General features: G+C 44.0%; 3 protein-coding genes across 7 annotated transcripts in view; 2 read left to right on the top strand and 1 right to left on the bottom strand.

The window, feature by feature from the left end:
• The first annotated feature begins 63 nt into the window (after nt 1-63).
• Nucleotides 64-8,617, top strand: LOC109531640 (carcinoembryonic antigen-related cell adhesion molecule 5-like). Of its 4 annotated transcripts, none has more exons than XM_019896046.1 (14): nt 64-274; nt 943-1,275; nt 1,421-1,702; nt 1,848-2,111; nt 3,193-3,471; nt 3,598-3,867; nt 3,986-4,264; nt 4,352-4,618; nt 5,233-5,508; nt 5,977-6,231; nt 6,965-7,085; nt 7,233-7,264; nt 7,356-7,442; nt 8,346-8,617. In XM_019896046.1, exons 1-13 carry the CDS (start codon nt 223-225, stop codon nt 7,424-7,426), a joined length of 2,781 nt encoding a protein of 926 aa, XP_019751605.1. In that variant the 5' UTR covers nt 64-222; the 3' UTR covers nt 7,427-7,442; nt 8,346-8,617. The 4 variants fall into 4 exon arrangements, with proteins under 4 accessions (XP_019751605.1, XP_019751606.1, XP_019751604.1 ...); XM_019896047.1 differs by lacking the exon at nt 8,346-8,617 and adding an exon at nt 7,892-8,308; XM_019896045.1 differs by lacking the exon at nt 8,346-8,617 and adding an exon at nt 7,510-7,618.
• Nucleotides 8,618-10,488: 1,871 nt separating this feature from the next.
• LOC109531645 (CEA cell adhesion molecule 6) lies at nt 10,489-15,193 on the top strand. Its single transcript, XM_019896057.1, has 6 exons — nt 10,489-10,705; nt 11,396-11,719; nt 12,783-13,058; nt 13,781-14,023; nt 14,114-14,206; nt 14,981-15,193. Exons 1-5 carry the CDS (start codon nt 10,651-10,653, stop codon nt 14,185-14,187), a joined length of 972 nt encoding a protein of 323 aa, XP_019751616.1. The 5' UTR covers nt 10,489-10,650; the 3' UTR covers nt 14,188-14,206; nt 14,981-15,193.
• Nucleotides 15,194-21,349: 6,156 nt separating this feature from the next.
• grik5 (glutamate receptor, ionotropic, kainate 5) overlaps nt 21,350-27,557 on the bottom strand; it is a 107,580-nt gene continuing 101,372 nt past the window's right edge. The window contains exons 17-20 of one of the 2 annotated variants that reach the window (XM_019896041.1): nt 26,781-27,006; nt 26,227-26,355; nt 24,823-24,989; nt 21,350-22,058 (exon numbers count right to left, since the gene is read on the bottom strand). In XM_019896041.1, coding sequence (XP_019751600.1) covers nt 21,438-22,058; nt 24,823-24,989; nt 26,227-26,355; nt 26,781-27,006 — 1,143 coding nt within the window. In that variant the 3' untranslated portion in view covers nt 21,350-21,437. The remainder of the gene's footprint in view (nt 22,059-24,822; nt 24,990-26,226; nt 26,356-26,780; nt 27,007-27,557) is intronic. The other variant, XM_019896042.1, reaches the window with a different exon arrangement.

The following is a 27,557-nucleotide window of genomic DNA, read 5'->3' as shown; positions in this document are numbered from 1 at the left end:
CAAATGCCCTGCGGACCGGTACCGGTCCGCGGACCGGCGGTTGGGGACCCCTGTTTTAACGCATGGGATGAGTACACATTGGAAAAAAAAATGTACGGAGAGACTCAACGAGCGATTAAAGTTCGACAAAGGTTCAAGTAGATTCACGCTCCTCCCCTCCAACCGGCGTATTAACTGCACCTCCGCTCTGGAACTGCTTATTGATGACCGGAGCCTGCAAATATGACACGACTGCTGCTGCTGCCGCTGCCGCTGCTGCTGGCGGCCCTCTCAGGTCAGCTCGGACTCTTGAAATGACAAAAATCGTGCGTTGCGTGCTCTAGCTTACATTTTTCTTAAAAAATACGAATCTCAAATGTTCATTTCACATCCATTGATTGTTAAGTTATTACAATGTGCGAATGCTATTCATACTTTATTGTATTAGTTCGAAAAGGACGACAAAATTATGCTAATTTGGTACGTTTGATCTTTTCGACAATTTTGTTCCGTACATTTGTTTGTTTAATGGACATTTATCACTTTGCGCATTTTAATGTGAATTAAATGTTATGTTCTGAATCCGTTCTAATGTTCTTCAGCATTGTCATTTTTAGTCAAAATATTTGTTGCGATGATCAGATTATTGTCATTGTTGGATTTGTTCTCATTCTCATGACTGTCGTGAGGATTTTAAATCTCTGATGTCATTGGAGAAATCTACAGTAGTTTACATATGTCAAATTATTTTAGAATGTCACTTACCGGTATCAGTACGCTGCACTGTACGGCATTATTATTTCAGGAAGTATGAATACATCATTATCATAACAGATTTTTTTTTTTAATTGTAAAAAACGTTTTGCTGTTGGTACAGCATAGGAATCAAGTGCCGTACTGTAATTCCTTTTTTGAATATTCAATTAAAAACATGATCATATGACGAATCAATTCCATCCTCAGGCTGCAGCCGTGCAGCCGGTGTGCTGCCCGACAGCCTAGTGGCAATCGCTGGAGAAACGGTGACGTTCGCCACAACAGTGACTCCGCCGGCGACACCGTTCCTGGTGGTCACCTGGAGCGTTACAGATGTCCATGGCACCCTCAAGAATATCATAACGTCCACTAGCGTCAACGAGACCATGCAAGAGTACCGGGACAGGATCACCCTCTTCCGCCACACGGGATCGCTGGAACTGAGGAACGTGAGCCTGAGAGACGCCGGAGATTTCACGGTCACTGTGATACCGGCTGGAGGAGCTCAGCAGAGAGGGAATTGTAAACTGGACGTCCATGGTATGTTGCACTCATACACAGATTGGCCATTTTTACATACGCTGCAGTGTTGCTGCTGTTTAAGGGAATTATGAACAGTTCCAAACTTTAAATCGTGAAAGTTAACGTTGCACCGTTCAACTGTCATTTCTTTTTTCATTCATAGAACGGATCACCGGTGTGGTTTTAATCCCGAGCGCCACAGATCTGTTAGAGTCCAACAACCCGGTCACGATGTCCTGCTCCACCGCGGCCGGTTCTGGACTTTCTTTCCTCTGGCTGAATGGCAGTTCCGAGATCAAAGCCGGCGGCAGGGTTCGGATTACTGATGGAGGCTCCAAGCTGACCTTAACCCGCGTGATCCGCTACGACCAGAGACCGTTCAGGTGTCACGTGTTCAACGTGATCAGTAATGGCACCAGCGAACCGGTCAACCTCTTCATCAGCTGTGAGCGCCTCTGATTGCCACTGGTGGCAAAAGTACTCACAATCCGTATTTGAGTAGAAGTTCTAGATACCGTGTTGCTTTCCATCACCATCAATGACCTTCATGTTGCGCCTCCTTTTTTCTCCACATGACCCCCACGCGGCAGATGGCCCCGAAAACATCCGTCTGACCACGTCCCCGTCACTGGAATACCACATGGAAGGGTCCAACATCAACCTGTCCTGCTCTGCTGGATCTCGACCTCCTGCAGTCTTCCTGTGGTTCTTGAATGGAGGCCCGTTGCCCGCTTCTGGACCTGAGCTCAGACTGAGGAATGCTCTAGACAGTCAGAGCGGGAGCTACCGCTGTGAAGCGTTTAACAACAAGACAACAAAGTCCAAAACTCGCCGCTCGACTGTAACTATACTGGGTATGTGTACGATCAAAACCGTTTGCCTCGGTTAGAGTATGCTGCAGTTTTAATTTTACAGCTGCTCACCAATATGTCTCCTGGAAGCTGCGGGCAAGCTAATGATCATGTCGCCAATGAGCCACTTAGAATTCGAATGGGCTAAATCCATTTTTGTCATCTTTAATTAAAGCTAATTTAATTAAAGTGAACATTGAGGAAAATCACATCTGGCAGATGCATACGGCACCCCACACTTTTCCCCAAAAATAAATAAATAAAAAAATCTGCGCAGCACTGGGCCAACTCCTGTTTCCAAGGTGGCCTTGCCCATAAATACAGGCCTCATCTCGCATGGAAGCGGGAGATCGACAGGCGGTTCTGTGCAGCATCTGCTGTGATGCGGGCTTCGTATCGGTCTGTCGTGGTGAAGAAGAGGCTGAGCCCAAAGGTGAAGCTCTCGATTTACCGGTCAGTCTACGTTCCTACCCTCACCTCTGGTCACGAGCTATGGGTAGTGACCGAAAGAACGAGATCCCGGATAAAAACCGAAATTAGTTTCCTCTGCTTGCCCTTAGAGATTAGGTAAGAAGCTCGGTCATCCGTGACAGGCTCAGAGTTGAGCCGCTTCCCCCCCGCGTCGAGAAGAGCCAGACGAGGTGTCTCGGGCATCTGATTAGGATGCCTCCCTGGTGAAGTGTTCCGGGCATGTCCCACCGGGAAGAGACCCCGGGGACGACCCAGGACACGCTGGAGAGACTATGTCATCCAGCTGGCTTGGGAACGCCTCGGGATCCCCCGGGAAGGGTTGGAAGAAGTGGCTGGGGAGAGGGAAGTCTGGGCTGACCTGCAAAAGCTGTTGCCCCCGCAGATAAGCGCTAGACAATGGATGGATGGATCTCGACCTGATACCAGACACAAAGTATCTCGTGCTTTAGCTCGGGTGCCAGTGCATCTGCATGTTCCTGAAAGTCGATGTTGTTTTATGTCTTTCATGAAATATTGCGCAATAGATTTGATGGCTGTTTGACCCTGAACCACGATTGCACTGCAATTGTTAAAACTATTTTGTGATCCCTTTTATTTTCATTTTTGTTGACAGCACCCGTTTCCAGAGTGGAGGTCAAGACCAATGCCACAGAAATGTTTGAATTCAGTGGTCCCGTCCATCTGTCCTGCTCCTCAACCGGGACCTCGCCCTCCTTCCGCTGGCTGAACGGCAGTTCCGAAGTTACAGAAAGCGAGAGAGTTCAGATCACGGGCGGCGGCTCCAAACTCACCGTCCTCAACGTGACCCGCTATGATCTGGGACCGTTTCGGTGTCACGTGTTCAACCTGATCAGCAACGGCACCAGCGGTCCGGTGGTGCTGTCCGTCCACTGTGAGTCACAAATCAACTTCTTGCCGTGCCCATTATGAACATTTCTGTTGTCGGTTGGCGCTATCGAAATCATGTCGACTTGACCGGAACGTCGCTTATCAGTGCTGATCATTTTACCCACAATAGTTGGACCGGAGAATATGAACCTGACGAGCTCGCCGTCGCAAGAAAACTACGACGAAGGTTCGGACGTCAGCCTCATCTGCTCGGTGGCCTCGGGCCCTCCGCCGCAACTCCGTTGGTTCCGAAACGGAGACCTTTTGTCCCACGCTGGATCGGAGCTCAAGCTGCTGAACATTCATTTCCATCAGAGTGGAAACTACAGCTGTCAGGCCTTTAACGACAAAACAATGAGGAACGTGACTTCGGAGCCCGTGGCCATTTCTGTGAAAAGATGTAAGTTTGATCGAATTTACGCCAGAAATTTGAATCCGAGGCAAGTGGTGCGGAACTGAGTCGTTTGCGTGCAGTGGAAGTGTCAGTAAAGCAGCTGTTTTGTACCGCCGGTCCACAGCGGAAATCTCCAACGTTGTGATCGCGGCCAGCAGCACGGACGTGGAAGAGCTCAGCGGCTCAGTCAGGCTGTCCTGTTCCTCGGCCGGATCGTTCCCAACATTTGTTTGGCGGAACGGCAGCGCCGAGCTGGCGGCCGGCGATGGCGTCCATATCGACGGCAAAGGCGCCGTCGTCACCATCCTGAACGTGAGCCGCTACGACGAGGGTCCCTACACCTGTCACGTCTTCAATAATTTCAGCAACGCCACCAGCCGCCCGCTCAAACTCTCCATCAGCTGTGAGTCCGGAAATGTTTTTGGCATGCCCATTGGTGTTTTTTAAAATGATTTTTTTTTTTTTTTTTTTTGTGTGTGTTTTGCCACAGATGGACCAGAAAGCATTCATTTAAAGCAATTTCCCCCAGGGGAATACTTTGCGAGAGGATCCAACATCAGCCTGTCTTGTTCAGCTGCATGCAGGCCTTCGGCCCGGTTTGAGTGGTTCTTGAATGGAGAGTCGCTTTCCCGCACAGGACCGAACCTCAATCTAGTCAACGTTTTGGAGAACCAGAGCGGGAACTACAGCTGCCGGGCCGTTAACATCAAAACCGCAAAATCTCAAATGACAAAGCCGTCGGCCATCTTTATTCAATGTAAGTCAGGATTTATTAAATGAGGGTCCCTCGACCCGGACGAAGGGCAAAATATCATCTTGTTTTGTTGCGGCATTAATACGCGAGCATCGTTGGCTGTCCAGTGCCTCGCCATGCACATTTTTCGGACTAATTTTGCAACTATGTCGCTATCGCTACGTATCGCTTTCGACTCGGATACAGTCTTGATATGTAATCACAGATATCAGTATTTTGGCTATCCCATGTCTAAGTCATACCTTGACTTGTAACAAAATATGAATATGACACTGTATCGTTTTTCTCGCATGCTAGTTCTCTTTTGTGATACGCAAGATTACATCTACAAGTTTAAGATTTGCTTTCGGTCACGATTTTGGACGCACGGTTGGATCCACGATTTGATTAAAATGAATATTCTATTCTATCAGTATATTTATTATGTTCCTTAAAAATATAATTTTATAACATAATAAGGAAATTCTCCCGTGCTGCTGCCACTTTAGCATTATTTGCACCACTAGCCCCGATTTCCTTTCTCCTTGGAGCCGCTTCACAAAAATGAACTAGCATCAGCCATCGTCACTGCTTTCAACATGTGAACTCAAAGTCGCCATTTTCATCATCATCCGCAGCACCAGTTTCCAACGTGGGCCTTACCTCCAACCTCACAGTCATGTTTGAGTTCAGCTCCGTCACGATGTCCTGCTCCTCTGGCGGCTCGGGACTTTCCTTCCGGTGGTTGAACGGCAGCTTGGAGGTTACGGCTAGTCACAGAGTTCATCTCACTGCCGGAGGCTCCACACTCACCGTTGTCAACGTGACGCGCTACGACCAAGGACCGTTCAGCTGCAACGTGTCCAACGGCGTCAGCGAGGCACTCAGCCGGCCGCTGCATCTTTTCATTCAGTGTGAGTTTGAAGCAGAGACTCACCGACTCAGATCTCCTGGCGTGACTTGGTCATTTTGGTTTGCTGTGCCGCTTTTTCTGGTGTGCCCGCCTTGGCCACCAGGGGACAGAATGAGATGGACAGACAGTTCATTGAGATGTCTCAATTCCTCTCAGCTCCTCAGTACGGCAGTAATATTACTTGCTCTACATAGAGGATAAATCACATATGACTACAAGTACCGTCATGCTGTCTTTCTACATGTGTTACAACACCGCTACATAGATGTTATTTAGCATTAAGCTAGTGGACCGAAATCCTCTTTGTTTGATGTTTATTTTAATTCAACTGGGAGTGAAAAAGGAAAGAATTGTTCACTACTTACAAAGTGCTGCTTATTGTCATAATAGGTGCTCATTTTTTTTCTATTGGCATAACTGCCAGATGCTTCTTCTTAAACTTTTTTTTTTTTAATCTGTTGATTGACAGATGGACCGGACAGCCTGACCATCGAGGGCCCAGACTCGGTTTACATTGGACGACACGCAATGCTTCTCTGCTCTGCCTCATCCGTACCGACAGCGAGCTTCTCCTGGCTTTTTAACGGAAAGCCCACCGGCGTGCGCACAGCCACATACGTCGTCGTTGCAAGTCGAAGTTCGGACGCAGGGGAGTACGTCTGCACAGCCCGGAATGCTGTCACAGGACAGAGCGCAACAGGAAGCCACAAGCTATCCGTTTTGGGTACGTGAGGCACAACCAAGTTCTTTTCCGTCTTTGGTGTCGTGCATTGAATTTGTCTCCAGGTGAATTAAGTAAGCTGAAGGGAAAAAAAATATATACTACACCAGCATTGTTTTCTTCAATTCTGTCTTAATTTTAATGCCTACTACCAGGGAAGGTGTATCATGTGACCGACACAAAAAAGAAAATATGCAGTCTCTAAAAGCTTTTGTTACTACACGCTATTAAAAAATGTTTGGTTATTATCAAGAAAAGATGCATGGCAAATGGCTATCTACCATTACTTGAATTTTTGTAGTCATCATGACTGTTTATTTGTCCAACCAAGTGTACCTTTAGCTGTGTCAGCCATTTAAATTGAAGAAAAAAAAACAACAACAAAAAAAACCAAAGGAACAAGAGTGCTCTAATCATTTTTTCCATTACTTTGGATAACTTAATAGCAGAAAACTTCATTACAGTAGATCAAATTTAAAAGTGACACTCATAAACATTCAGCACACACCGTGAAATATTTGATGATTTTCATTGTTTATCATTTTGATTGTTACAGCTCAACACTAAAAAAAAAAAAATCACCTTTAAGAAATTTGTATTTTACAAAAGAAAATTGAATTTATGTATGAAATGGCCCAACTTATTTCCAAGTATATATTTGAATATATTTGCATTGTACTTATCCTTTTAAAAAATGCGATTCGTTGTGAACAACGAAGGTCCGTCTTTTTTCCAGCCTTGCCCGAATGCGACTGCTGGGCGGCCATCGGGGTCGCTGCCGCCATCGCGGTCGGCTGCTGCATTCTCAGTGTCATCCTGATCGGGTTGATCGTCTATGGGCTCAGAAGAAGGAAAAGGTAAATATCCTCCTATTATTACGCATAAAAGAAGACTCGAGGGCTCGACTTTGGACCCGATATCAAGACTTAAGACTAGAGACAGGCAAAAATGTAGGTGGCGACTTTACTACTTAACCATAATTTGAACCTCGTTTTACCTCACAGGCACAGCAGCAAATATCCAACGCTCAAAAGAGGTTAGTATTCATGTCTTATTTTGTCGAAAATTGGTTTTTTTTGGCTACACACCCACTCCATCAATTAAGACAACACTGTCTTCATTTCTAGGGAGAAAAAGTGTGAAGGTGAAGCACTCCGATATGTATAGGATCTCAAATAGAACTCAGATCGACCATTAGGCTGCTTCCTTTCGAGGTGAGTTTGAGAATTTTGTCCAAATCCGGATACAAAAGTTGATTTTGTATTTCTTTTGTTTTAACAGATTGTTTTATTTCTGCAAAAGATGAGCACACCTCAGAAGTCCTCCATATCAAACCAAAACTTTAGTCTTTTTATTTTTATTTTTTTATTTATACTCAACCACTGCCATGCCTTTAGGACACTAATTCAATGGAATGTGGCAATACACTTATTTTTGCAAGAGTCTGTACAAAACTGTAAAATATTTGAACATAATACGGCATGCTGTTCTCTGTTGTTTACATATTGTATTTGTGACGATATGAAATGTTTATTACCCGAATGTTATTGTACTTTGCTTATCTCATCCATGTCCAGGTGGCAATAAAATGATAATCAATGCAATATGTCTTCATTTTGTAATGTGTGTGTGTGTGTGTGTATGTGTGTGTGTGGGTCTGCAGGTTGTTGCTTACACTTTGTCATCATCGCTATTGTCCTACCTGCTTCAAGGTAATCACTGTATGCGTGTTGTGTTAAAATTATACAAATAATACAAGTGGACCGTAAAATCTTTATTAGGTTTCATATTGAATCCGTTCTTATCTTTAAAGTGCCTAAAGCAGGTGAGAAGAGTGAGATATCAAAGGGATGACATGTATCAACTGTGGTGCTATTTATCTTTTTTTTTTCTCGAGTTATTAGGTTGGTTGGCAGGTTTTATTTGCTCTTATCCAGGCTTAAAAAGTAGTGGAACCGTTATTTTTTTAATACAATGTGACAGCGTAAATTACTTGTGAATGTTTTTTTTCCCCCCCCATTGAATAATATGGTGAGCGGTGTCACTGAGGTTAGAATGGTGACTAATTTTATGAGACTTGTTGTGTCCAACTAAATGGACTTTGTGATTGATAACAGACGGCCGCCCTGCAGCTCTTCTTGTCTCGCCCTCGCAAAAGCATCACCCGACAACATTAAGAGGATACTCTGACCCATCATCACTTGAGACCTTATCTGCTCTTATATTAATATTAAACTGATATTTTGACACAAAATCAATAATTAAACTTGAGGGTTCAAGCAGGTGATGCCAAGGACAAAATCAATTCATATTTTGATTATGGTAGGGGATGTGATCACTCCGAATCACATTAAATGTCATTGTCATAAAAATAAAAAATATAATTTCTATTGACAAGAATACATATTTTTTATTGTGATTGGCTGGCAACCAGTTCAGGGTGTACCCAGCCTACAGCTGGGACAGGCTCCAGCACGCCCGCGACCGTTATGAGGATTAAGCGGTTTCAGATAATGGATGGATGGAAAAAAATATATACCTTTGGAAAGAAAAAAGCTCAATTTGGTGCAGTACAACTAAATGATTTCATGCAAATGTGTTGGACTTAAAATTTGACTGAACTGTATTCAACAAATTAAAAAAAAAATTACACCACTGTAACGTTATGCTGAGTTTAAGCAATTAATTCACTGATTCTTTTTTGTACCACTAGAGGGAGCCCACGTACCCCACTTTGATATGGCTGCTTCAAACCAAAATGGCTGACTTCCTGTTCGATTTACCCGTGAGATTTTTTTCAAACGTCCTGTGTACACGTCCTACAAGTGTACAACGACTTTTATGTTGGTCATTGATGACACAATTTTTTTTCTTGTAACTTTCAAGAGAACGCTACTCTGTGACTTTTGGGTGGCCACATTTGGCGCCTATTAAAAAAAAAACAAAGCTTTCTACTTAGCTAAATGTGCCTTACAAATGTTGCACGTTTTCAGTCACGAAGAACCCCCGCCCCCAAAAAAAAAATATATCAGCGCACCATGACTAAACAGCTTAATGGAAATAAAAGCAAAAAATATGACAATTGTGGGAATGAAGACAACATCCCTTCAAGCAGGCGGGGTCCTGAAACTGTTAGGTCACTTTGTATTTGCGCTCCAGTGTCGAGGACAGAGACTCATTGTTACGCATTGTTATTTAAAAAAAATAATGTCATCCCAAGGCGCAGTTTCAGGCGCCTAAACCTTGCTGTGTACCACTTGATTCACGTGGCCCCATTTGCGATTCATTGGCCTGAAATTCCTTCCATAATGACTTATGCTCACAGAGGAAGCTTGAGTGTCTCCATCAAGTCTTTGATCGCCCTCCCGTCAAGAACCGAAACGGCTGCTGCTCAAACAAACTCGACTTCGCCGAAAGCTCGTAAAACGGATGCGCAAACACTCGCAAAGCTCCTGAAATGTGACGCCGTCTGCGTCACCTCCTATTCATTAACTAAAATAGCGGAAAAAAATAACTTGACATCTTGTGTCAGGCAGGTTACAATCGCTTTGGATTTTGCATTAGAGTTGGTTCTTGTTTTGTTTTGACTTTTGTTTTTTCAATTCAGTGTGTTTGAATTACCGGTACATTTCCGAGCACGTTGGTTCGTTTTTACTTTGTCGAAAACGCTTCGTTTTAGGTTCGTTTTGTTTGGTCTTGTTTCAAATAGTATTTGTCAAATGCAATATTAGAAAAATAAAAGGTACTGATAAAGTACAGTTAACTGCTTTCTCAAACAACTGCTTGGCGTCCCTTATTTTGTAGAAAGGTACAGCAATACCAAAGAAAAATACGATATTAACTGACAAAGATGAAAATGAAGGATATTTAGAGTTACTTTACAGCGTTAGCTTTCTGAACATAAGTGAGTTTTAAAGAGGATTTTTGTCTTTGTCTTGCTTTGGCATGACTGAAAATTCTTTGTTTACATTTTTGTTTTAGTTTGCGATTTTGTTCATTCTTGTGAACTTTAAAAACCTGTAAAAAAAAAAAAAAAAAAAAACTTCGCTATTGGGTGAGCTGGAGTCGATCCCAGTGGACTTTTTGCGGGTACACCCTTGATTGGTCGCCTTTCAATCACCGAGCACTTATAATGGAGGCAAGCAACAAGCGTTCACACCTCAAGGCAAATTCACCTCTCCAGTGAATTGAACATGCATGTTTGAAGCCAGAAGCCGTGTAAACCAGGGGTTCACCAACTCCGGTCCTCGAGGGCGCCTATCCTGGGTGTTTTTCAATGTTTCTCTTCGGTGTGTGTGTTGTTTGTCCCCTCGAACTTGTGTTGTCTTTGCTGGGTTTTCATGAGAAGGGGGTGGAGGGCTTGTTGAGCATAAAAGAGGAGGAAGCGAGCGGCCTCCTCTTGTTTGTGACTTGACGTGCCGCATGGCCATGGACAGCAGGCTGCTGTGGAGCGCCTCCATCGTCTTGATTCTAGCAGGTACACTTCCCCTTCAGGTGCTCTCCTGACACCCTTCCTTCCTTTTCTGCGGTTCTGGGAAATAACAAAGATGATGTATTTTAATGATGTGCCGAAGTATATCGTTCATGTAAATTTCCCCAGTGTGGGACAAATAATGGATATCTTATCTTATCCGCTTGACGGGAGTGATGATTTGCACATAACTTTTACTCTGCACATTTTAAAACTGACACCTTTCTTCTCCTTACATTGTCTAAATAGACTTTTTTAAACTTCTATCAACCTAAAAATGGACTCAAGAAAAAAAAAAAGTGCAGTTGAGGTCTCGATTTGATTGATTGATATCATGAAACGACCATGATGCAATATATCCGGCGATTTAAGACATTCCCCATCCATGGGTTTATTTAAGAAAATTGTTGGTGAAAAATGTTTATACTCAAACGAACCAGCTTTTGGTGTTCAACAATACAAAAATCACCCATCCATTTATCCATAAAAACCCACGCAGGCATGGGTAGATTTTGTCAACTCCACACAGGAAGACCCAAGCCCCATTTTTGTTAGAATTTGTTTTTGGAGCTGGTTGGTAAATTCATAGTTTTTTTTCTTGTTTTGAAAATGCTTTTTTTTTTTTTTTTTTAATTGTAATCATATCTGTTGCTAAGTATCTGTACTTGTAGTCATGCGCTTATCTGGTTACGTCAGGCGCGTGCACGGCGCAGAACGTGCTCCCGCCGGGCCCGTTGAGCGGCGCCGTGTCCGGCAGCGTGACCTTCAGCACCGCCCTGCGACCTCCCGAGCGCCCCTTCCTCTCTGTCAGCTGGACCTTCAAAGGCACCAACGTCATCACCTCCACTGCCAACGGAGACCTGCCCGGGGACGGTTACGGCAACCGGATCAGCCTGGACCGGACCACCGGGAGCCTGCAGCTCAGGGGGCTGACGGCGGCTGACAGCGGGGAGTACGTGGTCACCGTCATACCGCAGGGGGAGAGCCAGAAACAGGGCAAGATCGTGCTCAACGTTTACGGTGGGTTGGATGTTGGGCGAAGAAAAAGCTTACCGCCAACTTGACTGTGCCAATGCTGTGCTCTTGTCCGGGTTCCGATTTATTTTTCTTAAAAATATCGTAATACTGTATTGTAACTTTTTTCTCAAAATGAGGCGACTTCATCTCGGGGAAAAATACAACTTTAGTCTCGTCAGACTTTGACATTTACCTTTGACAAAGTACATCTTTGCTTTTTGAAAGGTTACAACCTTTTTCCTTCAAAAAAATAGTGATATCGTACCTTTCCGATTTTTTATTATTCTTTTTTGGGGGAAAAATATTTTGACCTTAATTTGGAAAAATGTGACTATTCTTGTAAGATTACAATTTTTTGTCTCAAGAAATATTTTTGCTCTTTTAAAGATTACTTTTTTCTTCCCAAAATATGACTGAAATTGTACCATTTGACTTTTTTTTTATTCAAAAATAGGCAACTTTTTTATTCTTATGGCATATTATAACTTTAACTTGGAAAAATGACATGATTCTTGCAGTCAGGTTACAAGTTTTATCCCAACAAAATATTTTTCCCCTTTTAAGGGTTTAGCCTTTTTTTTTTTTTATTCTTTGAAAAATATGACGATATCATATGAATTTTTGGGGGCAACTTCATTTTTAGGGCAGAATCTTGGAAAAATATGATTTTATATTTCTACGATTATGATTTTATTTCCCGACAAAGTATATCTTTCCTCTTAAAAAATATAACTGCGACCAATATGACTTTTATACCCTCAAAAACACTTTTAAACACTTTATGGCATAGTATTCAGACTTTCTCCCCCAAAATAAAATTCGACTTTAATCTCATGTGATGTGATGCCTTTTTTTCTTTTCTTCAAAACAATGTCATTTTTTTAATGGTAACATATTACATAAAAATAACAGATAAAAACATAAAATAGACTTTTTAATGGCTGTGGCATCAAGGGGTATGTAGATCTTACTGCTGGGCAAGGTCGTCCTGCGTAAAGGGTCCTTGGACTCAAAAAGTTGGAGAGTCCCCGCCCCTTTAAAAGCATCATTTGCTGTGTTCCGCCAGTGCCGGTCTCGGGCGTGACCGTGCGAGGTCCGGAAACCACCCTGATCGAAGACCAGCACTCGGCCAGCGTCACGTGCGAGGCCTCGGGCTCGGTCCGCGTCCGAGCGTGGACCAAGGACGGGCGCCCCGTCCGTGCCGGGCCCACCGTCACCTTGTCTCCAGACAATGTGACCGTCTCCATTCAACCCGTCCGTAGCCACGACGGCGGCGTCTACCGCTGTCGCGTCAGCAACCCCATCAGCTCCGCCACGGCTGCCTTCAACCTCACCGTCAACTGTGAGTACGTCCCACCGCCTCCAACGATGCCCCCCAGGGGAAATCGTTTCTTGACGGAACTTTGCCTTACTTGATGCCCATCAATCACAGGTACCACCCTGTGCATGACCCTGCTTTTAAAAGCCAATTTGAAACCCTAACCCGAGTTTAAAACCCAATTCTGAAAAGATAACCAGAGTTTAAAATCCTACCCTGAGTTTAAAATCCTATTTTGAAACGCTAAATCGAGTTTGAAAACCTAACCCTAGTTGAAAACCATCATCTGAAACCTGAACCTGTGTTGAAAATCCGCCTTTGAAACCCTAACCCGATTTGAAACCCTAAGCCAAGTTTAAAAGCCTACTTTAAACCCTTAACACTAGTTTAAAACCCTACTTAGAAACCTGAAACCTCGTTCGAAAACTTAATTTGAAACCTAAACCCTGGTTTGAAAACCGACTTTGAAATCCTAACCCTAGTTTAAAACCTTTTTCCTAGTTTGAAATAATAATTTGAATCTCCATTCTGAGTTTGAAACCCAATTGTGAAACCCTCCCCCTAGTTTCAAACCCTACTTTTGAAACCCAACCCAAATCTAAAACCCTAATTTGAAACCCTAGCCCTAAGGTTGCCTACTCCTGTCTTAGATTGTATAGCTGTAGCCGTTTTCGTGTCAATAGCGTGGGACAGCCACAAACAGGATGAGCGCTATCGAATGTGATCATCTCTTTTTTTTTGTGCAGTTGGACCGTATAACGTATCAATTGTGGGACCCTCGGCGGCCCCGCCGGGCCGCACGGTGACGCTGCGTTGCATGGCGCACTCTTTGCCGCCGGCCGACTTTGGCTGGGAGTTCAACGGCACCAGCGTCAACGGCTCCTCGTATGTGGTCCAGCACCTGGATGAGCAAAGCGAGGGCAACTACACGTGTACGGCGAGAAATGCGGTGACTCGCCGTGAAAAGTCCACCAATCTGTACCTGAGAGGTACCAATCCATTTGGAGCAACTCTTGTGAAAATGTGTTATTTTCTTGCCTGACGCGTGCCATTGTTGCTCTTTTGCTGACGTCATGAAGCGTCCTGCATCACCCCCTGCTGGTCGGTTTCAGTGATGCTGCTGAGTGCAACCAGCCTCAGGTGGTTTATGTAGCCTACTACAAGATAACCAGGTGAGTTAGAACTATGGCTGACTTCATCGTCCGATACTGGCGGTTTTAAAGTTGGCAAAAAGGCTGATTGTTTTTTTTTGTTTTGTTTTTCATCTGTACACACAAAAACGTACTAATTAAGACAAAGATAATGAATTTCAAACATGTTAAAATGTTCTGCCTGTTAATCGTATCGTTATTATTGTTGCCATTAAGGGACATACATAGTACACAAAGACGACTTTCACGACTAAATGCTTCAAAAATATTCGTCATTTTTTACCGAGGAGAAAGATAATACAGTAAACATTGCTTAAAGGGTCGTAACACCGCCGATGCCATTCGCTAGCCCATCAATAGCTTTTTGCATTATGTGTTAGCATTAAGCTAGCAGACTCTCTTGGGGCAAAGCTGTAATAATTGTCTCCTTTAAACACGCCACCCACAGACACAAATGACATTGTTGTCTTTTAGGAATGGATGTAACACACCTTGAGCAAAATATCATCACATTAAATCAGCTGACAGCAATTCAATATTCCATTTTCGACATGGAGATCACATTGATGCGATTCACGTGGGGACCTGAAAGATGTGCATGATGGGACATAAAATCCATGGACGCATTCGCATCTGAAAAGATTGTCGTCCAACATCGAGGCCAGGCTGCCGTGGGGTCTCGAATTTAGCCTAAAAAAACACAGTCAGGCTACGAATGTCTTTTAAAAAAAAGATTCATCAATAAGATTGTCTGGGTTTTTTTTCCTCCCCCCTCCCCCACTCTCTCTCTCCTAGAATCGATGAGTCGGCTTAGGACAGAGGATCTTTATTAAAAAGACTTTGCAGGAAGTGTTGCCATGGAGACACAAGTAAAGAATTTGAACAATCTACAGTCCTGCCAACATTGCATTTGGCTCAAGGATTCATAAGTGCGACTGTGAATATCAGTTGCACCAACGCTGCACTTATTAATCTTGTCTAAAATAAATGTGCTTATTATGCACGCAAGAAAGATGTTTCCATAATGTTGTTGTTTTTTTTGGGGGGGGGGGAGTGCGAGAGTGGCTACCTTTACATCAGCTCCTGTTATCTGTTCTTCCTACTTTGTTTTGTGTGGTTTTGTACGAGTGGAGGGCGGGGGGGGGGGGGGCATTTTCATTTCTGCTTATCTCCATTATTTTCTGAATTATTGATTGTGTGTGTCATTCGCTTGAATAACTAGATACCACACCTCAAATTGATGCATTCCCCCCCCCCCCACACCTCGTGGAAAAGAGACTTTTACTACTAGTTGATGATTGTCGAAATTAAATTGTTCCACCTTTCATTTCTGCATGTCATTCGCTTGAATAAATTAACGCCACATTTCAAATAGACGAAGAATAACAGAACGGATTACGTTGCAGAAACACATCTGCATAAAAGTCCCCTCTCCCCGACTGCGCCAAATGCCACAAGACTTGTTTCTCCCCACCGTCAAGCCTTTTTACACCAGCGATTTACACGCGGGGCAACAAGCTGATTGGAAGCAAATGAAAGGCTTTGCATCACTGACCTGATTAGCTTGCTCGACACCTGCGGCTCTTTTAGCCAGCCAGAGAATTATTTAGCGGCGCTTTTCCCTCAGGCGTCGGGAGGGGGGGGGGGCTTAACAGCGGAGCCACTGCTGAGAAGGGCCTTTTAATAAACGCGCCGTATTGCTACAGGTACTTTAGCGGCTGTCTTCACACAACTCTCGTAATTGGGCGTCCAAGTGCTGAAATGGAGGCGGCCCCTTTTGAATGACTCCTTCTGGCATCAACAGGGGGCGGATTTACCAGGAGGGAAACACAAACAATTGGCTGGGGCACCGAAATACATCCGAAAAATGGGTTAGTAAGTTTTTCTTCGATTCGAGGCTTCTACGCTAACTGCACGTGTATGAGGTAGAGGCTGGAAAAAACAATTGGCGTGAGGAAAATCATCCCAGTGGAGCGGAGAAGAGTTGAAGGCAAGAGAACCCTACCCCCCTTATTTTTAAATAATTAAAACTGTTATTAAATGTTGCTTCATGTCATGTGGAAAGGGAAAGCGCACGATACGGGATAAACGCATCACAAAAAGAGAATGTAAAGAAAAATCGACTTGTTTTATAAAGTGGAATCACCGTGTGGACGTTGCGTTTTTGTGTTGGATGTGTGCTTTAAAGGGCGTGGCCTTGTGAGTGTCGTCATTAGCTGTAGCCAAGTGGAGCGTAGTGTCTGTCTGTCAATCTGTCTTTCTGTGTCAAGGTACAGAATGAAAAATAATAATAATGATAATAACAATTATAAATGATTTTTTTACTTCACCATCACGAAAACAATTCACTAAAAAAAGTAACAATTTGTGATTTCCCCACCCTCAATAAATGATTACTATTTTTGTATGTTTTACTTTCAGTTTTCGGGATTTTTACTGGAAAACAGTACAACTTGATTCAGCCTGTGTCTCTTCGTTCTCTTTTCGTAACAATGAGGGGCAAGTTAAACCCTGCACTGCTTGGGGTGATATTTTTGTTTCACAAACGATTCAAGTTGTGCCACTTTTTATTCGAAATGATACAACCTGTACAACAAATACAGGGGGACCCTCTTCCCAGTGACAAGACGTGTGGCGCTGGCGTCGGTTTGAATGTTTTTATTCCAAAACAAGTTTGATCTGTCTATGAGAGTTGCACAACAAGGTGACCGGACTCCCTCCTCCCCCCTGCTGCCGTCACCCACACGCACAATAAAGATGCTCATGTTCAGCAACAGGAATAATAGCAACAATGTAATCAGAATATTTATGACATTTTCAATAATCCATTTAGCACTAGTATAGAAATATGAAAAAAATAAACCCAGGTCCGTCCAAAAGAATGGAACAAAAACAAGAGTCCCACTGACCCCTGCTTTTTGCGTGTGCGACCACTTGAGACAACCTTTTTGTTTTGTGACCCTCCCTTTCCGTTGATTTTCAGACCGAGACTGTAGTTCAAAGACAGGATGTCTGATCTTATTGATAACCTCATAATGGTGTTTGTTTGAAGCAGGCACAGAAATGGAAAGAAAGAAAAAAAAAACTCAGCAAACCTACACAATGAACACAGTGTGGGCAAAATGCTCTTGGACACAACACGTTTGATTGCTGAGAGGTCTGGGTAATGGTTTATTTTGTTGCTTTCCTTTTTTTAACATCACCTGTTGCACTGAATGGTGTTTGGCTGATGCTTGAGACCGACATGATGTACTTTAACCTGTTAGCGAGTGTTGTACTGACAATGAATAAAACAGCACACAACGCATAGAATTGACGATTGTTGTAGTATCAAGACTGACCTGCATTGCGCAGCAGAGAGCCACATAGGTCGTTGCGTTTTTGTGTTGGATGTGTGCTTTAAAGGGCGTGGCCTTGTGAGTGTCGTCATTAGCTGTAGCCAAGTGGAGCGTAGTGTCTGTCTGTCAATCTGTCTTTCTGTGTCAAGGTACAGAATGAAATGTCCCTAGCCCCGCGTGTGGGTTAGATCGCCACTTGACCGCACAGTGTCGCTGTTGCACAAGTAAAAATACCAGAACGCGCGCGCACAAGCGTCACTCAACATGTGCGCGTGACTTCCTCTCCCCCCCCCCCCCATTTTTCACCAATTTCAAGATATTTCCATTGAGTCAAATAATAATAATGATAATAACAATTATAAATGATTTTTTTACTTCACCATCACGAAAACAATTCACTAAAAAAAGTAACAATTTGTGATTTCCCCACCCTCAATAAATGATTACTATTTTTGTATGTTTTTCTTTCAGTTTTCGGGATTTTTACTGGAAAACAGTACAACTTGATTCAGCCTGTGTCTCTTCGTTCTCTTTTCGTAACAATGAGGGGCAAGTTAAACCCTGCACTGCTTGGGGTGATATTTTTGTTTCACAAACGATTCAAGTTGTGCCACTTTTTATTCGAAATGATACAACCTGTACAACAAATACAGGGGGACCCTCTTCCCAGTGACAAGACGTGTGGCGCTGGCGTCGGTTTGAATGTTTTTATTCCAAAACAAGTTTGATCTGTCTATGAGAGTTGCACAACAAGGTGACCGGACTCCCTCCTCCCCCCTGCTGCCGTCACCCACACGCACAATAAAGATGCTCATGTTCAGCAACAGGAATAATAGCAACAATGTAATCAGAATATTTATGACATTTTCAATAATCCATTTAGCACTAGTATAGAAATATGAAAAAAATAAACCCAGGTCCGTCCAAAAGAATGGAACAAAAACAAGAGTCCCACTGACCCCTGCTTTTGGCGTGTGCGACCACTTGAGACAACCTTTTTGTTTTGTGACCCTCCCTTTCCGTTGATTTTCAGACCGAGACCGTAGTTCAAAGACAGGATGTCTGATCTTATTGATAACCTCATAATGGTGTTTGTTTGAAGCAGGCACAGAAATGGAAAGAAAGAAAAAAAAAACTCAGCAAACCTACACAATGAACACAGTGTGGGCAAAATGCTCTTGGACACAACATGTTTGATTGCTGAGAGGTCTGGGTAATGGTTTATTTTGTTGCTTTCCTTTTTTTAACATCACCTGTTGCACTGAATGGTGTTTGGCTGATGCTTGAGACCGACACGATGTACTTTAAACTGTTAGCGAGTGTTGTACTGACAATGAGTAAGACAGCACACAACGCACAGAATTGACGATTGTTGTAGTACCAAGACTGACCTGCATGACGCAGCAGAGAGCCACATAGGGCATCCAAACGGAACCAAAATACAAAGAAGAGTAATTGTAGTATTAGTAGAAGAAGAAGAATAAAATAAGCGAGGCTAACTGTTAGCGTATGTCAATTGCGGAGTCCGTGGCTCGGCTCAACTTAATGTTGACTGACTGCAAGCAGAAGGTTTTGAGATCGTAAATACAAAACAGGCTTTTGTTGTGAGGATGGAAAAAAAAAAGCTGAAATTTGCTGCGATTGTCAGTACGTGTGTACCCCCCGACCCCTACTTAACCGAATCGCTCATAGTGTCATTGGAAATTGCTCGAAAAAAAAAAAACTACTGGTGTTACAGCGTTCGCAACTTCAAAGACGGGACACAAACGAACACTGACGCCTAACAAGCGAGCCGGGAAATTTTACAACATCCAACAATTGCCTTCATTTAGTTTCCTCTGGGCAATCAGCAAGGAATATCTCGGGAGCTACTAAAAGGACTGAACTGAAGGACGAACCAGACATCGACGTTTCCACTGAACTCGACGTGACTGAACTTAAATGTTTTATCCATATTCATTCAAATATACCCAAAAGAGTCTCAAAGGGCTTCACATGCCCACAATTGACAAATAATAGCGAGATCCCCTGTCTTAGTGGTCAAATGATTAAGGTTTAGGCGAATTTGGGGAAGATTTTGGAGGTCATTATTAAGGTGGTGAATTGACGTTCGGGGTTAAATGATAAGGGGGATTGGTCAGAGTCGGTGGTCAGGTGGTTTGGCCGAAAATTTTAGGGGTTAGGCAGTAAAGGTTGAAGGAGTCTGACGATTATGCGTTGAGGTTTAGGGAGTTGGTGGTCATGTGGATGCGTTTTCGGGGTTGAGGGACAAATTTAAAGGGCTTTTGGTGATTAGTGTTTGTGGTTTAGCATCGTGGTGCTCAGGTGGTTTAGGGTTTAAAGGGTGGTTCAGGTTAGGTTAGCAAGACGAAGATTATGAGAGGTTAGCGTCTTTTGTCACTTAAACCATTCATAGTTTTTTGTTTTTGTAGTTCACCCCAATTTAATAAAAAAAGGGTGACCAGAGCAGTGAATCCGGTGACCATGGCAACTGCACGTCTATTTAGCAAAAGAAAAAAAATGGACATTCACAGATGTAAAAAAAAATAAATAAATAAAAAATGTCACCGCGAGTGAAAGTCAAGCCAAGCAAATGGATTTTCATGATCTGGATTGGTGAAAAAGGCTGTTCTGCTTTGAACCATCGACCGAGTGTTCACGTCGGCGTCGCAAACTTTCAAGCGCATCGACTGCTTGAGTGTTTTGCTCGAAACGACAGCACCGCTTAACATTAACGACTTGCAATTAAAAAAAAAAAAGATTGGCGTTTTACCCAAGCCAAAACATGTATTTCCTCTCAGTCCTGTCATTGGTATGCCATCAAAGTCCTCCGTTCCGAAGTGCTCCCCCCTCGGCCAGGCGAGGGGAGTAATTAGGCAATCAAAAGCTTGAGACCGTATTGACGAGGCTGTGTCGAGTCTATCATTCTGGCACAAGGCCTTCGTGCCGGACAGCCAAGTCTGTAGCTGCAGTCACAGCTTGCTGGCGCATTAACAAACCCCTTTAAAAAGATGCCCAGAATTAAAGGATCAGGACCCATTTAATCGCAGAGAACAAACTCCTCACGGCTTTTTTTTTTTTTTTTTGAAAGCTTCTTTCTGCCATACCTTCTATCTCCTGGGGATAACGAGGGACATTCATTTCCCATTTGAAAGCCTCCCGCAAGACTGTAATAGAAGGGTGCTGTGCTGCTCACCACGGGTTCTGCTCACTTTGAATCCTCACACACACACACACACACACACACGCACACACACACACACACACACGAATTACGAAAAGGACGAACGACAGACGGGACTCTCGCAATTCTTTGCACAATGTTGACTTCCATTCATCTAAATCGCCACAAAGGGAGGGACACAAAACTCTCAAACACAATGAGTCGCCGTCAGGTTTCTCGTCGTCGTAATCCACCGCAATTGTTACAGAAAGGTTTTTGATTGAACTCCCACTTTGAACAAATGGTAACAAAACAAGACAAAAAAAAAAAAAGAATAAAACATGTAATAATCCTTAGGAAGTCTTTCGGGTTGGTTTAAAACGGTATACAGGTACAACATGTCCTCCAGCGAGCAGGATTGTTTAGCTTCTGAGAAGTGTCTGCAAAAAAAAAAAAAAAAAACCAGGAAAAATTGCCTCGCTCACTTAAAAGAAGGGAAAGAGTCAAAAGCATGGTCTGGCCATGAGCTCTTCTTCCATTTTTGTCCAAACGGAAGTATTCAAAAGTGCATGCGAGGCAGGCTTCAAGGTCACCCGGATAGTGGGTTCAAATGTCTGTGTTTTTGTATCCAGCTTGTGTGGTTTTTTTTAATTCCTTTATCTGCCCATCCTTTTTTTTTTTTTTTAAATTATGATCCCCCCCTACCCCCACACTCCTCGTTTCAGGATCAAGCAGTACCTCAGCTCCACTCTTAGGCCTGGTCCCCCAGTAAGTCCGCTTTGTTCAGGTTCTGTTGAAGCGGGATGGGCCTGGCCGTGTGGTGCGGGGGACTGTGCAGCCGCCTGGGACTGGGACCCCCTCCGCCCTCGCTGTCCGTGTTGGAGGAGGACGGCGGTGGCGGCGGGGGCAGCCGCGGCAGGGGCGCCGACGACGGCGGTATCCTCGTGATGGTCGAACCCAAACTGCTGTCCGATCTCAGGCTCTGGATGCGGCGGCACTCCTGGCAGATCCTCACGTGGCTGCAACTGCGGCTGGGCAGCATCACTGGGGTGGGCGCCGGCGGAGGAGGGGTGGCGTTCGCTCCGAGGGGATCTTCGAGGAGCCGCTGGGGACCCGGGCCCAAATCGGGCGGCCCCGCGCCGCCTCCTCCGGCCCCGCCGGTGAGGGGGCCGGCTCCGCTGTAGAGTTTGCCGTTGCTCAGGCGCATCTCTCGGACCAGGCGCAAGGGCCGCGGGGCCCCCAGGGCGATGCGGTTGGGGTGGCGCAGTGCCGCCGCCGAGCTGCTGTGCGGGCGGCGGCGGCGAAGGCGGGCACTCTTCTTACAGGAAACGGCGTTTCGGAACTCGGTGATCATCTCCTGACAGACAGACACCTAAAAGGACACCCGGGAAGGGAGGCGAGGACGAGGGACGGGAAGGCGTGGTCAAGTCAAGACGAGAGGGAGGGAAAAGAAAGACAAAGAGTAGGCAGGCGGCAGAACGAGACGCCACATGAATGGGAAAAGCGAGAAAAAAAGGTGGACATGGACACAATGCAAAAAAATAAAAAGGGTGCGGGAGCAGTGGCGGTGGAAAGAAAGGAAATGAGGGGGAAATGGATTTCGGGATGGGAAGAGTTTGCAAAGAGCAGAGAGAGTTATTACAATCCAGAGAGACGGCAACACCCAATGTCTGTTTAGTTCAGCGGTCCCCAACTTTTTTTTTTTGTTGTATTTTTTTGCAACATGGACTGGTTTCACCAAAGCTTTATTTTGAAGGACCAGCACAGAAACGAGTCAAATGATAACGAAAGCTCTTTGATCACGGAGCCTATGTTCCAGATCAATATCTGCGATCTAGAGAGATCGGATATAAAATAAAAACAATCATTCTTTTGTTATTTGAAAAACGAATTGAAACACATTCTATAAACGCAATGTGGATGTATTTGATCATTAAAAACAAACAAACAAACTAAGCATAAAATGTGGAGAACATATTGTCTATTTGCCAAGAAATGCAAACAGCGATGGAATCTGCTCATCAAGCGCATTTCCGAGGCAGGGCAAACCTGGGCAAACAGACTGCGAAATGAGCCAATCATCAGAGAGCATACGTGAAAATAATAATAAAAATAAAAACACGTCTTTTGGGGGTTTTAACTCATTCAATGCCAAGGATGTTGTTTATTGCTTTTATGAATGATTTTTTTTTTTTTAAGAAACCAGGCATTCCATCCCAGGTACGTCTTTTTTTTTTTTATGTGCCGGGGTCTGAAAATGGCTGGCACTGAATAAGTTAACTCATTCAATGCCAGCCCTTTGCGAGCATTTTGATCAGCCCGCAGAATATAAAGTCTTCTGTCACGCTATAAGCAACGAACAACAAGAAAGAGTGGACTCTTCTTTCACCCGAAAAAAAAACAGCTTCTAGATTTTTCCAGTCTTCAGTCAGCGGCAGTACCGCAGGGTTTGGTTTCACCCAAGACACCGGATTCGAATCAAAAAGCGGATAAAATGAGTGACACCTCAAACGAGAATAACAAAAGCAAAACTGAGAAAGCATTTTTGACGGCAAGATAATGATTGATCGACCAATATATAGCCAAGAAACACGCCGTTAGGGCTCGGGTTGAACATCGAGTGTGACGCGTGGACACAGACTCAAGCGGAAGCGCCCGTTTTTCAAAATAAAACGTCGACCGCGTTCTGCCCATCAATAAAATATTTCTTTTGATTTGGTCTCTCTGTGCGGCCCTGGTACCAAATGGGCCACTCCGGAGCGGTACTCCCCCCACCCGCAGCTGAGCAGTTGAGGACCGCTGTTTTCGTTCGTGGACACTTCATCATGGCAACATGGACGCTCAGGCAGGCCAGCAACAGGCACGCTTCTCATCCAAACTTCGACACTTACAAAGAGCATTCAAAAGAAAAGGTCATGTGGGCTCACATAAACAGAAACAGTACTCTTTGTCAGAGAACGCAGACTGATGGCAAACATGGCGGACAGAGAGAGACAGCCACGGTGAGATGGGGGAGAAGAAGAAGAAGAAGAAGAAGAAGAACAAAAAGAAGTAATCCAAAAGATGGAAGACGAAGAATACTAGCGTAATACGTGGCAGGAGTTCTCAAACTTTTTGGGTCCAGGAACCCCTTACAGGGGAGACATTTGTCCAAGGACCCTCAACATAATCCTTGCACCATTTAAACAACAAACGTGGTGCCTTAAATGCTAGAGGAATTTAAAAGTTGACAATTTGAAAAAAGATACAAACTTCAAAAGATATGACATTAACATTTGAATTTGAATAATGTTGCAAAGCCCAAAGCTACGGCTCACAGACCCCTGGGGGATCCCCGGATCCCCTGTTTTGGAACCCTTCACGGAAAGCTTCTTAAAGGAGATACGTCGGAACATTTAATGTCGGCTCACAAATTCTTCTTTCTTGCGCCTTTTAGTGTTTGGTGTACTCAAGTTGCTAAATGATAACGGCTTTTCACACTGCACTTAGCAACGTGGTGCCAGGGCGTGTGGACTAAACTTGGATTGGGCGGCGTTGCCGCCACACGACGCGCCCCGGAGTTGAGAAACGTTCACTCCGACAGCGGCGTGACGGTGACGTCAGAAGGCGCATCCGGTAGGAGAGGGGGCTGGCGGAGTGATTTCAGAGTGCCAACAGCAAAAGACCAGCCGGCAAGAAAAGCCTCCCTGTTACTTCCTGCCTTGCTGCTTACGCAAGCATTTCCATTTATGGGCAAGCTTTCAACCAGGACACCGTCGTCCTTGCGCGCTGCCCCGCGGCAAGCCCCAAGAAAACCAAGTGCAGTGTGACAAGGCCTTTACTCATCCGCCGCAGCATTTTCTAATCTCAGGTTGCTCTCTTGTCCAATGTCCGCCTACCTAGTTGGTAGCATGTTAGCCTTCTATCTCGGCAGGTTTTAGTGCTTTCACCTTTTCTACCTGTCGGTTGCGCGACTTCAATATCTTCTCTCGCATGCACGGAACAGACATGAACCCCAAATAAAGTGGTAGAGCACGAATGCACAAATGGGAGACAAATCCGGAAAACAATCGAACCACTCTCACGTAACAAGCACACGCGCCCACACAGACACGCATAAGAGAAAAAAAGGTTGGCGGGTCGCCATGGGAACCTACTGGGGTGTGTCTGTGGGTTCGGCGAGGACAGGTATGGGGGCATACCTCATCGGTCTCTGCCGAGCGGCGCGTCGACCATACAAACTCCATAATGGCCACAAATACGGCGATGATCAGGCCGCAGATGAGCACCACAAAGATGCCCCCGATGTTCTCCATGCCAAGACCTGACACACACACAGAAGGGCCACCAAATTCTCAACGGGAAAACAACTGCTAGGTTTCCTTTGGCCGACCGGTCATGCATGATTGGACAAGATTGATGGATTCTTTATTTCCAGTTATAATTGAGTTATAACGAGAAAAAAAACACATATACAAAACCATCTCTAATGATGCAGTGAGAATAAGTATATCATATTTTGCGAAGACATTTATCATGTTTGTGAGAAACGTTTTTTTTTTTTTTTTTGCTAAGTTGTAAGTTTGCCTGGAAAAAAGAAAAACATGTTATTTACAGGAAAGAGTAAATGTTATGAGAGAAAGTTAGAATTTGAATAAAGTTACTATTGCGAGAAAAAAAATGGTCGATGCGTTTGAAATGAAAAAACGCAATGAGGGAAAAGTAATCTTGCAAGAATTAAGGGGCAATTTTACAAGAGAAAGTCATACATTTACCAAAATGAAGTTTTAATATTGAAAGAAAAATGTCAGTTGTGCCCCAAAAAAAGGCTCCTGGAAAAATAATATTGAATGACAAAAATAAAGTTATAATTGTACAGATTAATAAAGAAGTAAAAAGAGTAAAGCCTTAATATGTCAAAAAAGATCATCATTTCAAAAGGTAAAAAAATGTCATTTTATGAGCGTAAATTAGTAATAAGAAGGGGGTACCGGTAATTTGTCTGGCCCAAAAAATGAAAAGGTCATCATTTGATGAGATGACAAAAAAACAACATTTTATGAGAATACAGTTTTAGTGGTACAAGTAAGTTTGATACGTTTGAGAGAATCATTATTTCACGAGGGAAAATTTTCATGAGAAAATGCTTGTCATTTTAGAAGAAAATGGGGAAAAAAAACCCGTCTATTTAAAAAAAATAATAATTATGTGGTCACTGGATGACGAAAAAAAAATCTAATTCAAAAAAAAAATGTTTGAGAACATTTTGTCATTTTATAAGCACAAGCTTGGTTACGATATTTATGATCCAACATATGCCCGGCGTCGGGCGGACTACTTGTACCACCAAAATCAGCACTTTTCGGGAGAGACCAAGCCATTTTCAACACTTGAGATTGGTCAATAATTTGTTAAAAAAAAAACGACATTTGGATTGACCAACAGTATAGATTTGCGGAAGAAACTGATCAAATTGTGACACGGGAGGTGTTTCGGCCCGATGCTGGCGAACTGATCATGACTTGAGGAGAAGTGCACAAAGTCCTTTTGAGTGGACTGACCTTTGGCCCGGTGGTCCTCCTCTTTGGGACACTGCCCCCCCTCCCACCACCTCCTCTTCAGGATCTCCAGCCTGTTGTTCTCCTGCAGCTGGAGGATGGCCAGCGTGATCTCGTCTCGAAAGGGCGAACCTGGGAGATTAAGAAGACCATTACAGACGGACCAAAGCGGCTGACAAAAATGGTGGCCTTGATAGGCCAAGCGGCGTGCTTACAATACAAATCGTGGGGAAGCTGTTGATTAGAGGGCACTATACATATACAGTATAGAAACACACACACACACACGTACACACACACGCACACGCACACACAATTCTTCGTGACTCAATGATGTTCAAACCTTAAGAAGGAAAAATAAATTGGCGGCGCGGTGTTAATTAAAAACACCAGCGCCTATTACATATCGTGGCACACTTGAAGATTCTTTTTGTTGATTAAGATCCGAGCGTGGAGATAAATGGATCGGGAGCGCACAGGCGATGAGTTGACCTACTTTGCTCACGAGGCCGTAACAAGTGCGGCGCAAAGGAGAGAGCGTCGGCGTGAGCGCGTACCCAGCGGCATGCCGATGCCGTATCCCTTGGTGTCCAGCAGGCCTCCGATCTGCGTCAGGTTGCAGTTGAGGCCGCGGTGGTACTCGTTCATTGTGCTCTCCATCAGGAAGGCGTACTTGGAATTGACCACGCGGGCGATGCCCTCCTCTGTGCTCTTGACGAACACGCTGGGCTGCTTGGAGTTCATGTAGTTCCACATGCGCTGGTACGTCTGGTAGCGAGAGTTCTGCGGAGGGAGCCAGGCCGGATTGGAAAAGAGTTGGGCCGGGGGGGAGACAGTGGACACAGAAAGTGAACAAGAGCTAAAAAAAAAAAAAAAAAGTAATTTGTATTGCTCCCTTGATTGACTATTGAGTGTACGTGTAAGGAAACTTTTTTTTTTGGTTAAAAAAAAAAGATTTATTTTGTGGTTTACCATTCCATAAATAAAATTGGTATTTTAATATATTTTATATCATGGTGAAATAAAGACTAGATACATTTAAAAAAAGAAAACAACAGAATTCCTCATTAAATAGATTTTTCTTGAATGCATTTTATTATTCATTTGTGAAAATCGATCTAATTTTACCCCTAATGAATCACACAGTAAACAGACATAATTAAAAATGTACATATTTTTGTGAACTTATTTTTTTTTCCTATTTTGTAAGAGTTGTGTTGACTATCACCGGCGTCTCCAATTGGCTCCCTGGGTTGGAAAGTGCCAGTCGTATGATTGACATGTGGGCAGTCCCGGACTAAAGCCAACCTCTCCTCACTCTCAGTGAACTGCTC

This window comes from Hippocampus comes, unplaced genomic scaffold (assembly GCF_001891065.2).
Source record: "Hippocampus comes isolate QL1 unplaced genomic scaffold, H_comes_QL1_v1.1 scaffold55, whole genome shotgun sequence".
Taxonomy (NCBI): Eukaryota; Metazoa; Chordata; class Actinopteri; order Syngnathiformes; family Syngnathidae; genus Hippocampus; species Hippocampus comes.
This window is presented reverse-complemented; position numbering and strand designations above follow the sequence as displayed.